The sequence below is a fragment of the Lepidochelys kempii genome, chromosome 6 (genome assembly GCF_965140285.1).
Source record: "Lepidochelys kempii isolate rLepKem1 chromosome 6, rLepKem1.hap1, whole genome shotgun sequence".
In the NCBI taxonomy this organism is placed as follows: domain Eukaryota; kingdom Metazoa; phylum Chordata; order Testudines; family Cheloniidae; genus Lepidochelys; species Lepidochelys kempii.
The window spans coordinates 114,743,109-114,758,059 of record NC_136385.1 but is presented as its reverse complement, the minus strand read 5'-3'; the positions used below and the strand labels follow the sequence as shown (position 1 = coordinate 114,758,059).

General features: G+C 38.1%; 1 protein-coding gene across 2 annotated transcripts in view; it reads right to left on the bottom strand.

Annotated features, from left to right (window-relative positions):
- ASPG (asparaginase) overlaps positions 1-14,951 on the bottom strand; it is an 83,175-nt gene that overhangs the window by 28,954 nt on the left and 39,270 nt on the right. For both annotated transcript variants that reach the window (XM_073349794.1, XM_073349796.2), the window contains exons 7-10: positions 14,029-14,141; positions 9,271-9,456; positions 5,870-5,983; positions 2,884-3,003 (exon numbers count right to left, since the gene is read on the bottom strand). In XM_073349794.1, the coding sequence (XP_073205895.1) occupies positions 2,884-3,003; positions 5,870-5,983; positions 9,271-9,456; positions 14,029-14,141 (533 nt within the window). The remainder of the gene's footprint in view (positions 1-2,883; positions 3,004-5,869; positions 5,984-9,270; positions 9,457-14,028; positions 14,142-14,951) is intronic.

The window sequence follows — 14,951 nt, the reverse complement described above, 5'->3', positions numbered from 1 at the left end:
CAAACGGTGCACCTAAACATAGAAACAATCCCAGAATCACTGGTCATTTTTGAGATTTTAAACCAATGAACATTCTATGAGAACAATACTGAACTCCATTTTAAAGTATACATAGAACACCATTTGCTAATATATACTATGTTGAGAAGTTTCTGCTCATGTTTTGAACCTAGGGCAGCAACACTTGCTTTTGCTCTGGCTTTTTTTTGTTTTTTTAATAATCATTCTTCTTGGAAATGCTTTTCATAGTGGAAGAATATGCTGCATAAACTCCAAAAATTAGATCTATGTTACTAAGCAATAAGTCACTATTTGAGCTGTGCAAATAATGAATTTTTCGGGCCAAACCAGAAAAAAAAATCAGATAAAAAATCTGGTTCAATTCACTAAAACATTTTTTCGTCTAATAAAAAAAATAAAAAATCGTTTTGTATCAACCGAAACATTTTGGTCGACTCAAAACAAATTTTGCTTTTTGTTCTTTTTTTCCCCCTTTAGTTTTTTGTTTTGATTTGGCTGTTCTTCACCTTTCTTATTGGCCAAATTTGAAATTAAAAAGCTTTTTTTTCCAACCGGAAGTATTCATTAAATTTGACCTGAATTTGGCAAATTGTTTCAGGCCCCCCGAAATGTAGTTTTCAGCAAAAAACACAATGTGTTGTAAAAAACTTTGCCCAACTCTACTCGTAACAAGGATTGAGCATCAAGAAACTTCTGGTGCACTCAACACTCGGTAGGCACCCACCAAGGCCTTCAACATTAACACACATTATGCTAGACCCTTATATGTACTGGAACACACTGTTGTCTCTTAGGGCTCTCCTTTCCCAAATTTAACCTATTATTGTACTACTGTGCTCAGTGGCATGGCTTACAGGTAGATACCTTCACCCACATGCACTGAGTTAACATGGTCAACTTTCTGCTTCAAGTCCTGAGGCTGCATTTAGCCCTGGTGGACCAGGCATTTGGGTCCTTAAGCTCCTTGTCTGACCAGCTGGGTCAGGGTTTACCAAAAGCAAGTAATATATGTATTCTCCCCTTACAGACCTCTGTGTTGATCCAGTCCAACTGCACCAAAGATGTATTTATTGACCTGAGGTGCGTGAGATTAGAAATGGTGTGGCTGTTCCACAACAAAGCATTTATCAGCCTACCAGCTGTTATCCAGGTCAAACAGAACCAGCAAGCTATTTCCCAATGTCTGCAGATTCACTCATTTGACCTGCAGATTAATAAGGATGCTGTCTCAGCTCCCAGTCCTAAAATCAAAATAGGAGCAAAATGCAGCATCTCCCAGAGGTACAGCACAGGGCTAATACTTTTCTATCAAAATTTCTCTCTGATCTCAGCCTCTGAGAGCACAAGTTGAATCTATGATTCACAAAAGCCAACAAAAAAATGCAGCATGAAGATACTTTTGATCTTCCTGTATACTACCTAAACATGAGAGAGAGAGAGAGAAATATTTTCAATATGTACCTCACCCCTGCTAGTTTCATACCATTCCTACTTCACTCTAAGCCATATGTTAAAATGAGTGTGGTCAATAAGGTTCTGACTCATCTCTGATAGGACTATCAAGAGACACTTTATTAGGAGACACCAACTTCGTAAAGAGGAAAGAGCCAAAGAGTCCAATAGCTTTACTTTGTACCCTTCCTTAGATTTGATCTATGCGCAGTTTTTGTTCCAAATTAATTATTTTGAGTAGTGGTGTGTTTTTTTTTTAATCAAAATAGTTAAGTTTGTACAAACCCCTAGCATTCAGAGTTATAAGCTATAGCACTATAAGGCACCTTTATACTGGTATAATTGTGTCCACATTAGAGGTTTGTACTGATTTAACTATACAGTTTCTAAATGATAAAGTTAAAGCAGTACAAAAACTGTATTTACCCAAGCCCTGGCGTCTTATTTGGGGTCATTCCAAGCCTCCTCAATGGGTCATTAGCGAGATCTTATCTCATAAAGCATGATAAAGAGCTTAGTGACCTAAAATTCAAAGAACAGCAGCAACCAGTTCCGCTGACGCTAATAGAATGACCCCAGAAAATCTGGAACACACTGTCCCTGCTATAAGTGGGGGGTTATTTTTGTTTGTTTTAAAACTCTTGTAGCCCACGAAAGCTTATGCTCTAATAAATTTTTTAGTCTCTAAGGTGCCACAAGTCCTCCTGTTCTTTTTGCCAATTCCATGAGTTCAATGAGCAGGAGAGCTTGTAACCTTCTAAACCTAGTCTTCAACTTCTTTTATGCTTAACTCACTCTATGTGACCCCAGTCCCACACCCTTTTTCCTTCTCTCCTATCCCCATGCACTGTAGAGTAGGTATTAAATTAAATTAAACCTTCCCTGAAAACAAGCCAAGAGAAGACCATAATAATTATGTCTTGCAATGTTCTCCATAGAACATTTGTTGTGCAATCAACGGTGACCAATATTGACTCCGCATTAATAGCTACTCACAGAATGCCTCCCATTGTACTAGTCATTTATAATTTTGTTTATAATTACAGTATTTTTCCTCTGTGCTTGAATTGTTCCATACTGTCAAAATATGTAGAAAATTCAAAATAATTTAGTATTTTCTTTCACACCATAAGTACCATGCATGACAATGACCTGTGTAGTATTTGTGATAGCCTAGATCATCAGTGAACCAAGGAGTAATCAAGAGAATTTTACAGACATAGAAAAGAAATTCAAGGTTTAACTTATTGTTGTACCAAATGCCCCCCCATGGCCTGGTTAGCTGGGACACTTAGCAAGAAAATTTGTGTTTCATTTTCAACGTTGCACTGTATTTCACCTTTAAGATATACTTGTTTAAGTTAATTTTCTGCTGTACATGAGTTGACTTTAAATATTTAAAGTAGGTACCTCCTTGCAGCTGACACTTAGAGATTTGGCAATAACTTGAATAAACTTGCTATCTGTAAGAGAGATCTTGGCTCCCGTGGGTACTACAGTCATTTCTCCTCTCAGATTCTCACTCAGCATCTGAAAAATGAGCAAACAATCAAATCATTGTAAAAAGCAAGAGAAAAAAGGATTGATGATGTTAATTTTTACTAGCCTAAGCTAGAAAGTTACAGAAAATGCAAATGAGTGCAATTTACTGTAAAAATTAGTTTTGCCCCATAGAATAAGAACACAGTTGACATTGCTTAATATTTTCTATAGCCTATTATTTATTTGCTTAGCACAGTATAAGTGGCACTGGAGAAGACACAAAGGTAAAAACAGTGATCATTCCAAAGAGTTTATAACCCAAAAGATAGAGAAACGTCAGAACATACTGGAAAATCCAGAAGGCGAAGCAAGATGTTTGGGGTGGGGGTGTGTGTGAGAACAGTTTGGTTTAAGTAGTCAAGATTTCCCAGCATGGTAAGTAGCATCCTATTTAAACGAACAGTAAGTTAAAAGACCGAATGAGAAAATAAAACTAGGAGACCAGTGGTGACTTTAGGAAAAGCACTGGGCCTTCTGAGATCCTGCCTTTGTCCAGTGTTTTGGAGTAACGAAGCAAGGCAATGTTTAACTAGTATGCCCTGCACTGACTGCACACTTACCGCTTAATCAAAAGCCCAATCAATGGAAAGGTTCATCAATGGAAAGATTCATACCAATTTTAATAGGCTTTGAACCAGGACCTTTGGCCCTGATTCTGTAAACCCTTAGACACATGCTTAACTTTAAGCATGCGCATAGCCCCACTGATTTCAGTGTTTCAACATTAAACATGTATTTAGTATTTGCAGGATCAAGCAGCAATGAGAAACTCCCTGCTCAGAAGCAGCCTCTGAAACAAGACTGGAGAAGAACAGAGACCTAGGTGCTGGAACTAGGGGTGCTGCTGCACTCTCTGGCTTGAAGTGGATACCATTATAGACAGGGTTTACAGAATGGTTCAACGGCTCTTAGCACCCCCACTATACAAATTGTTCCAGCATTCCTATATAGAGACACTCCTAAACCTAGAAATAAGGTTCCATAAAAGCTTGAGGAAAGAGGGAACAAATCTGAACATCGTGAACATTAACAAATCCACTGGTTTCTCCAACTTTGATGATTTTATATGCTGGCTTTCTCTCGTCAAGGTGCTTCCACAACTATTAGGCAGTAAGTTGTCTCAATTAGAATTTTAAGAAGCAGGACTGTGCAAGTTTGCAAGAAAGCAAGGTGTGATGTGGGAAGAAAGAGTGCCCCAGATTTACCTGTGTCTAGGCATGCCCTTTATAAAAAAAACCACCCCTAAACACTTACAATATTGTAACTGTCTGCTGGAAGAGTCCCATCACATGCACATCAGTGGAAGTTATGTATGGTGCATAGAAATTTTCAGATTTGGCAGGCTGACATAATTCAGATTGGTCAGCCTGCTAAAAGACACCACTGAAGAGCTTTCATTAAAAAAATACATTTTTTAAAAAGGCAAAGTAGAAATTATGCATTCATTGCTGTGGGGTCACATATGGTCTACCACTGCTTCTTGGGCGGTGCGATACCGATAAGCCATATTCTCTACTACACCTTTTGTTGAATGTGTTCCTGCATGAAGTATGTTGTGCACAGTCGCTCCTCGCACAGCAAGGAGACCCCCTCCTTTCCAGGACAAAGTTTTGTTAAGTTACACACACAGAATATGTTTAAAATAAAAAACTATTAAATTAGATAGTGGTAAGAAAAAGACACGGCTGACCATTCTAAAAATATTAAAATTTCATATTCAGACAGCTAGTAAATCTCTTACAAAGTTTACAAGGAGACTATTTAAATTTAAAGCTGGAAGGAAAGGAAACGCCACCACCCTCCATCCCCATGCACATAGATGAAAATCCTATAGAATACCTTATTTTACAGACATTATTTGAAGGTATTGATTTTGAAATAGATTTTTTTCCACAACTGATCAGGTTTTGTTTTACCTAGCACATCCAACGGAGTGGAAAATCATTAGTTTGATAGGTTAAATCTAGAGAATGACTCATGTTGATATCATCCAAAAAATCAGGATAACAACTTTACTCCATCAGGACTATGACTTTGCTGCATATAAAAACAAAAGTTTTAGTGTATACGGTTGCTAGCATTCCACCACCGAAAAGAGAATGTTTAACACAGGGCTATATATTTGTATATGTTATATTAACTCTCTCTATTTCCCAACACCTAAGACATTAATTAACCAAAAAGAATCTGTCATTAACTAGTAATTATAAATATATAGTCAATTAATAAACACTTGAGAGTCAGGGACGCGGAGAAATGGTCTGTGCTTAAAGAACATACTCAATACAAATCTTTTCATCTTAACAAAATTACATCTAACATTGACACTCAAGACTCACAGACTTCAAATAAAGTGACAAGCATAATAAGATGCACCAGTTACTACATGAAGACTCAAATATAAACCCTGGGTGAAATCTAGGCTCCACTGAAATCAGGGACAAAATTTCCATTGACTTCAATGGAGCCTGGATTTCACCTCCATTCTCAGTTTCAGTTTGTACATTATTTATTTGGAGTCTGTGCTGAAGCTGCAGGACAGATCCACTGCTGAATTTAAAAGCAGAAGTTTTAAATATCGGTGTTGGTTTTCAACTGACCTCTATGTAGAGGTCTGAGGATTTTCTTCCCCCCTCAAATCTACCTATTTTCATAGTTCTATAACAACATTATTTTGCATAAAGTAAGAGGGTGTGATGCCTTCACATTAGACAGTGGAAGCAAATACTCAAAAATTAACATAAAAAGTCAAATAATTTTACTAGACAGAAGTCAGTGCAGTAAACATTAAAAAATTTGATTTAAAAAACCAACCACTATTAAAAGTCTACTAAACTAACAGTGAAATATTTACCTCCTTCTTCTCCTCCCAGCTAAGATGGCTTTTGCTCAATGTGTATGAGAGTTTAGCTAGGGCTGCTTCCGGTGTCATATCACCCCCTGGAATTACTCCTACAGCAGTGAGGGTCTGTGAATGAAAAGAAACTTTAACTTAATTAGTGTAGTATTCAGAAACACTTCTATACAGTATTGATGCACAGGGGATTACTAAAGACCCAGAATGACCAATTCTTTATCCGAAAAGGAAGAGGTTATGGGTGTGTATTAACTACGTAAACAGTTGTTAGATTAGCCCTTATTATAAAGCTGTAGTTACTAATTTTTAAAATCAGTGGTGTTTTTAAATTTGCCAAATATGTTGTTTTCCCACAAACATATTGACCAATTTATTATGTGGTATTTCCCTGGATGTATTTCAGTACTGCAGTGTGCTACCAATGCGGGTGTTGTCAGACCATTCTAAGCTGCATTACCTGTGTATGATTTAGGATATGAGACTAGACTGAATAATTACAGTTCTGGCAAAAACCAAATAGCGCTTGCTACAGAAAGATTGCTTTCCCTATACAATTCAGCAATTAACTAATGATTGAACCAATGCAAAAGCAAAACCAAATTGACCTACCTTCAGTATGTACATTTACAGAGCATACCAACCATGGAGTGAAGACAAATGAGGTTTCCTTAAGATCTTTATGTACCATTTAAAACTTCCTTCTGTGCTGGAAAGTTACACAGTGTTTTCAGCCAAAGAACAGCTAAGGCTTTTTCATGGTCTGGATAGGAGGGGAAGTGATTTCCCCCACTTCCTATCACCACATAGACCCCTCAATTATAATCTGTGCTGAGGAGGTGGATCAGAGTCCAGATATTCAGTTAATTAAAAGAGTTTGAGATGAACTGTGATTGTTTAATCACTAAATCACCTGACTAGCTAAAATATGTACAAATGACAGGATAATGCCATATGTAGTGAAGGTAACATTATTACCAGCCAGACAAAATGTTTTTTACCTTTTTTTTAAATATAAAAAATTTAATATAAGCTTTTTTGAAAGAAATTAATATTATAGTAAATTTCCAGAACTCAGCCAACATGTTTCCTCCACAGAGCTGTTACTCTGAAAAGGGAACGGCAGTGAAAAACCAGCATTAAATAAATTATGTAGAATTCAGCCAGAACACATCGTGGCTCTGTACATGTTGGCAAAGTTCTCCTGTACAGATACCAATATAAATAGGGTATAGCCTCCATCAGTGGAAGTTGGTGAAGCCACATAATACATGCACCACGTTGAAAAGCTGGGACCCAGGAATTAACAAGTGACTGAAAGTGACTAAATAACCCTATAAAGGTTTAATAAGAAGGGGGAATGCTAATGACTTGAGTCAAATTACGAAAACAGCACTTTGGCTCAAACACAAGAACTCATTTGCAGAGGTGCTCTACTTACGGAGAATTTTTCAGCCAAAATATAGGGAAAAAATTGTTCCCCCCCACCCCATACACATTTTTGTTGAAGCAGAATGTCATATAGTAAATTAGATTTTTTTCTCATGAAATTTTGCCATTTCGGGTATCTTGGGATTATTTAGTGAACAAACTTTACATTCTAAACATTTTTACATTCAGTTGTTTATCGATTGCTTTTTTCATTCTCCATATATTTTTGCATTAACCAAAATGTATGGGAGCTCCATGATGGTCAAAGCAATCCCTCTAAATTCCCAATTGATGTTAGCCCAAAACATCAATGTTATGCCTCATTACTTGTAATCATGTAAAATCTATCTTTCTGTAGTTAAGAAACTTGTTTTATCTAAACCGGTGTGCTTGGATTGAAGTGTTTGGGACACTTCACTTGAGATAACAGGATTTAAGCATATCATTTTCTATTAATAAAATTACGGGCTTTATGTGAGTTTGTATTGTCCAGCAGAGGGCTGGGCAATCCAAGATGCACATTTCTGGGGGCAGTCTAGGACTGGAAGTTTGCTGGTGTTGCTCTACAGTGTAATTCAAGAGTGGCTGGCAATAGCACTCAGATAGTATAGCTCGGAGTAATTTACATGCTGGAGGCTGTGTGAGAGCAGACCAGGAGTGATTGCTCTCACAGCAAAGCCGTGTAAAAGGCTGGTGTAAAACCCTGTTTGGAGAATTGAGGGGATACAGCTGTTCAACAGTCCAGATTGTACCCTGGGTAATGTCGCAATTTATGTTTCCTTTTTTCCTCAGTTATATATTAGGTTTAAGAAAAGTTGTTGAAACAAAAAATAAATAAAGCTGCATCAAAATATTTCATAGAATCTCAGGGTTGGAAGGGACCTCAGGAGGTCATCTAGTCCAACCCCCTGCTCAAAGCAGGACCAATCCCCAATTTTTGCCCCAGATCCCTAAATGGCCCCCTCAAGGATTGAACTCACAACCCTGGGTTTAGCAGGCCGATGCTCAAACCACTGAGCTATCCCATATATAAGAAACAATAATAGTTCAGTCCAACTGTACAAAGAAGTGATATTTATAAACAAGGCATACTATTAAAAAGGTTAGCCATTGAATAGTCAATGGAGATCTGAAAGCAGGCATAGGCTAGGAAATAGGAGGAAAGTTAAGCAAGACAAATGAACTTTCCTTCCACAATTCAGAATTATCACACAGGTTATGAACACTGGTCGGGTCTGTGAGGCTCATTAGTCCTACCAATATTTTGACTAACCAAAAAGGTTGTGAATTGCAAATAAGTTTAGGAAAACTCTTTTAAAGTATGCTGAATACCCTGAATACCAAGAATGTCAGTGTCTGCATATAAATTTGCTTTAAACTAGCCTACACCTGCTTTCAGATCTCCAGAAGTCACAGACTACTGGCCTCCATTCAGAGGGCCATCCCAGTACATACTATACTGCTGAACTCATTGGCACATGAAGATAGCCTAATGGGAGTCTTGAGGGTCAAGTAAGCAATGAGGTTTAGAATATTTCGGAAGTTTGCCACCTTACTGAATGCCCTTATTTTGTAACTATTAAAGTAACTGCAAACTTGAAAAGACATTACTTGACTGGTCTGCCCCGTGAGCCAGTTCCACGCTCACTGGAGTAGTTTTGGGATTGACATCAACAGTATTTTGCAGATGGATGCTGGGGTGTCACACACATAGCAGAAGCCATCAATCAGTAAACTGGGATCAGGTCTAGCTAATTACAGAATTCAGTCTAGAATAAAGGGCTTTTTAAAAATCTTGTTTGCAGATCAGCTTGAACCATTTAAAAACTAATCTAATATGGCTGTTTTATAGACAATATCTTCCTGTAGCTAGATGTTTGTTTTCTAGCACATTAAACATACAGCCAATCACATCAGTGAAACTTTCTTTTACATAACATTGCAATCAGAAATTGCTGCATTTCCCTCACCTGTCCAGTTGCATAGACTGCAGCAACACTCCCGCGTAAGCACTGGGTACAATTAAGAATCACTACTTTTCGTTCTGTTGCTTTCCTTAGTTCTTCTAGCAAATCTTCTCGATTATTTGGTGCATTACCAGTTCCGTACGTTTCAAGTACAATGCCCTCCATTGGAGCGTGAAGAAATGCCTTCACCTATTTAAAATAAGGTGTTAAAATATTACAACTCCATGTCTTTAATGCTATATAATTTGATTAGCAAGCCCTTTCTCCCGCATACATATTTTTCAAAAGATCTTTCAAAAGCAGTGGATGGCACTCACGAGCTAAAAAAAAGGAATTAAACTTCTTGCTACCATGATTGACAGCATTTATAGACAGTATCCCCACCAAGGTTCCATACAGTAGCACAAACATATTAACCATATTCAAAGCTTTAAAGTCAATCACTACAAAACAGGAGTCAATATAAAAACATTTACAGAGTAAACACTTAATTTGATTAGAGTTTCTCAAGCCAGTGAGGAAATATGTAGTTGAATACTGAACTAATTGCAGAGAGGGGGGAAAAAGAACTCTCTTCGAACCCCTACGCAGAAATGAATTGCAAAAATGAAACCTCACGATCACAAGGGCATGTTTTACACTTGTGAAGTTGTCAACTAATAAATAAGGGTGCGGCCTATACAAATTGCACAACTAGAAAAACTATTTTCATACCACTTCTGACACACGGCTTTCCAAGGCAAGGGCACCCTTGTGATGTCATGATTACTAATAATCACATGATACTTTCAAACAAGTTCCCTCAATAAGAGGTGCATGAAGAAGTGTTTAGTTAAAATGCCATTATGTCTCACGCAGGAATCAGAGTCTTACAAATAATCATAGAATATCAGGGTTGGAAGGGACCTCAGGAGATCATCTAGTCCAACCCCCTGCTCAAAAGCAGGACTAATACCCAATTTTTGCCCCAGATCCCTAAATGGCTCCCTCAAGGATTGAGCTCACAACCCTGGGTTTAGCAGGCCAATGCTCAAACCACTGAGCTATCCCTCCCCCAAAATAAAAGTCCTTCATCTACACTGGCCATTTGTGATGATCATTTCTATAAAATAAGGCTGGGGTTTTCAAAAAGAAGGCTATGGGAGTTGGGAAACAATTTCTTTAGACTCCTATGAAAATCCCAGAGGCATATATTTTAAAATAATGGCAATTTTCTACAGGAAGGGCTGATTAAAATGACATTAGGGAGAAAAGGATGGTAAGCTATTACTTAAATATATTACATAGGTTTTTGCAGTAGTGTAGCCATGTCAGTGCCAGGATATTAGAGAGACAAGGTGGGTGAAGGTAATATATTTTCTTGGATCAACTTCTGCTGGGGAAAGATGCAAGCTTTCAAGCTCTGAGTGAGCTCAAAAGCTGGTCCCTTTCACCAATAAAAATTGATCCAATAAAAGGTATTACCCTCACCCATCTTATCTCTCTTACATAAGCTATGCAATTGCATGATGACAGAACACTATTTGATAAACGTAAATGTATTACTTGTAAATACAGAAATATTCATAAATGGAACAACGTATTCACAGAATTCTTACTTGATACATTTGAACCACAATGATAAAATCTACCATGTTTAGTACATATGCCTTCCAAACATTAGAAAACAAAATCATAATGAAGCCTGCAGGAATTAATTTAAATTCAAGAGACAGTTCATTTAATTGAAGGGTCGAGGGGAGAGAGAAGTAGTTTTTTGTGGTCCAATTGGTAACTACGCAGCTAACGTATCTCATCAATGTAAGTAGCCATCTAGTGAAATTATTTTAGACAACTTAGATATTTCTTTGTTGACCACATAAACTACTTGCAATACATTACAGTCACCTATGAGGCGAACTATACAGTTGGAGTTTTATTACAAATCTACCACCTGACTGCATTTCCATCTGTTCAGATTCACCAAAAAAAAAAAAAGACTAGTATAATTGAGGAATTTCTGCTTAAGCTACTGGATGCAATTTAAGCTGACAATGGCCATGAGAAAAATAAAAACTCAGGTTGGCGGAACTTCAAAAACAGACACACAGGCGCTTCAATACTGAACTCTGCAACCCCTTACTTTTAGGCACCCTTCTGCCTAGTGGACACATCAGTAGGTCAAAATACACTATGGAATTTTTAGTATGCAGCCCCAAGATCCACATGGCCAGTTTGCACACGGCACATCAGAACACTTGTAGATTTACACCTCAGTTTGCCACACACTAACTTTCTGTATAGACAAGCCCTACATATTTCATGCAAAGTGAAAGAGCTTCAGACAGGAGAGACAGACCTATCCCAAAATACCCTCTGACTCGTGGCTAGTAAGTGTTGGGGCACTCATCTGAGATGTGGAAGACCTGGGTTCAAGACCCTGGTCTAAGATCAGGAGGAGGAGGGATTTGAACTCCCATGCCCCACATCCTTGATGAGTGCTCTAACCACTGGGCGATTGAGTATATAAGGGAGGGTGGGGGGCACCACTTCACCACATTTTGTGTAGGGCCTGATCTGGTCAGGTGCTTTTAGTTGGCCTCTCTATACACCTACTGGATTTGGCCCCACGGGCAAGATAGGCCAGGGAAATGCCTAGTTTGTGAATCCTGCCAGGGCCCAGGGGTGAGTTAGGCACAAAGCTGCTCAGTGGCGTCAGGACTTAGGTGGCTTTATGTATGCCCGTCAGCAGACATTTAGGCAGCTAGAGAACTTTAAGGTGGGATCTTAGGTGCTTTAAGGACTTTAGGCACCTACAGGGTTAGGTGGACCTGAACGGGGGGTTGTGAATGTCAGTGGCACCTAAATGTTGAATGGAGGTGCCTAAAATAGCAGTTAGGCACCTAACTTCCTCTCGTGAATCTAGCCCATACCATGTAAGACCCCAATTCTGCAAAGCAACCTCCTAGCATTGGCCTCTGTGGAATCCCATTGTTATCAATAGGGCTCCAGGTGTTCTCAGGGGTGCAGGAGTTCACATTAGCACATCATAGAACAGGATCAGAGCCCTGAACCCTTAAACCAGTTGCAGGAAGAAGCATGAATTGTAGATAAGGGCATGATTTCCTCACTCCATTTTCCCATATTGTATATGCATGCATACCTTTGGCAAAGTGTATATTATACATATACACTTGACTGTATGGCAAATAGGCACTTCTGGTCACTCTAGCTTGCACTTGCTTCTCAAGAGGTCAAATACATCTTCCAAACACGTGGAAGGGATACATTATCAATTCCAAAGCCCATGTGATTCAGGTTAAAGGTACTTTTAAAACCTTCCTAAATAGTTTTCCATGCTAGGACTGGTCAGTCATATTACTAGTAGGAATGTTTATCAACACATTTAGGGTACATTGCTCAAGGCTGTTTCCAAAACAATTAAAAATCTTAAGAACATAAGAACAATCATACTGAGTCAGACCAATGGTCCATCTAACCCAGTATCCTGTCTTCTGATAGTGGCTAATACCAGGTGCTTCAGAGGGAATGAACAGAACACGTAATCATCAAGTGATCCATCTCCTGTTGCCCATTCCCAGCTTCTGGCAAACAGAGGCTAAGGACACCATCCCTGTCCATCCCGGCTAATAGCCACAGATGGACCTATCCTCCATGAACTTATCTAGATCTTTTTTGAACCCTATTATAGTCTTGGCCGTCACAACATCTTCTGGAAAAAGGAGTAAATAACACTTTCTTATTTACTTTCTCGACACCACTCATGACTTTATAGACCTCTATCATATCCCCCCTTAGTCATGTTTTCCAAGCTGAAAAGTCCCAGTCTTATTAATCTCTCCTCATATGGAAACTGTTCCATACCCCTAATCATTTTTGTTGTCCTTTTTTGTACCTTTTCCAATTCCAATATATTTTTTTTGAGATGGGGTGAATACTGCACACAGTATTCAAGATGTGGGCGTACCACGGATTTATACAGAAGCAATATGATATGTTCTGTCTTATTATCTATTCCTTTTTTACTAATGATTCCCAACATTGTTAGCTTTTTTGACTGCTGCTGCACATTGAGTGGATGTTTTCGGAGAACTATCCAAGACTTCAAGATCTCTTTCTTGAGTGATAACAGCTAATTTACACCTCCTCATTTTATATGTATAGTTGGATTACGTTTTCCAATGAGCATTACTTTGCATTTATCAACACTGAAATTCATCTGCCATTTTCTTGCCCATTCACCCAGTTTGTGACAGCCCTTTGTAACTCTTCACAGTCTGCTTTTGACTTAACTATCTTGAGTAGTTTTGTATCATCTGCAAATTTTGCCACCTCATTATTTACCCCTTTTTCCAGATCACTGATGATTATGTGAACAGTACTGGTTCCAGTACAGATCCCCGGGGACCCCACTATTTACCTCTCTCCATTCTGAAAACTGGCCATTTATTCCTACTCTTTGTTTCCTATCTTTTAACCACTTACTGATCCACAAGAGTACCTTCCCTTTTATCCCATGACAGCTTACTTTGCTTAAGAGCCTTTGGTGAGGGACCTTGATCACCCTTTTCCACATGCTTGTTGCCCCCCCTCAAAGAATTCTAGTAGATTGGTGAGGCATGATTTCCCTTTACAAAAAGATCTTATCAGTTTTTCCATCTATAACAACAGATATTGCGTCACTGCAGCTCTGTTAGACCAAGCAGCCATGAGTTTGGATACTCTCTCTACCATTTCAACAATTAAAAACAAAATACTTACAGTGGCAGCATTAATTCCTGGGAAGATTCGCAGCAGCCCAACATTCCTGTTCATGTTAGTGTGGACCTTAAACTTCTTTGTGGTGTTGGCTCTCCACACTGTCTCCCAGTTAACTGGTAAAGAGAAATAGAACACCATAAAGAAAGAGAAGTCTCACTGCTCATTTAATTAAACTTCACAACATTATATCAAGTGTATTTGTAGTACCTCACACTTCCTTATTTTTAAAGTCTGTACTATAATTCATTAATATGACCTTCATACAAAAAAAAATTAAAAAGGAGAAGTGAAGTGATAATCAAGAGTAGCAAAAATAGCTGATCTCACTCACTGTGTTTATTATGATCCTATATTTCAACATCATCTAAAGGAACCATTAGGTCAGGCCTTAACATGCTATATTTTAAAATATTTATATTTTAAAAATTCCAAATAATTTAGATCTCCAGCAAAAAATCAATATTATTCAGCAGCAAAGTTTCCACATTATTACTCCCCCAGGAGAGATTTTTTTTAATACAGCAGCTTGGTTATAAAATACTAATTTAAGACAAGAAATGTTAAATGCAAGTGTATCTGTTTGGTCCTTACTAATGAACAGCATGATCTGCTGTTAAAAGAAGTTGACAATACATTCTAATACTATCTTCTGAAAATGTAAAGTTAATTCAGTGATTGTGCAAAGTGCTTGAGTAATAATACACTTACACCTATGCCATCATTACTATCCCCTGTTATAAACTACCCTCCCTCTACCTTCACCTGTTTAGAATACTCGGAAGGTTTGGGGGCAACAGAATGGTATGAAGAAGGTCTAACGTAAATGAAACATGTATTTTTCACACATTCTAATCAGGACTTCATTACTTTGTAATTGGAATTATACCAACAAGTACTCTAAGTCAGAAAAAAGAAAAGGAGGA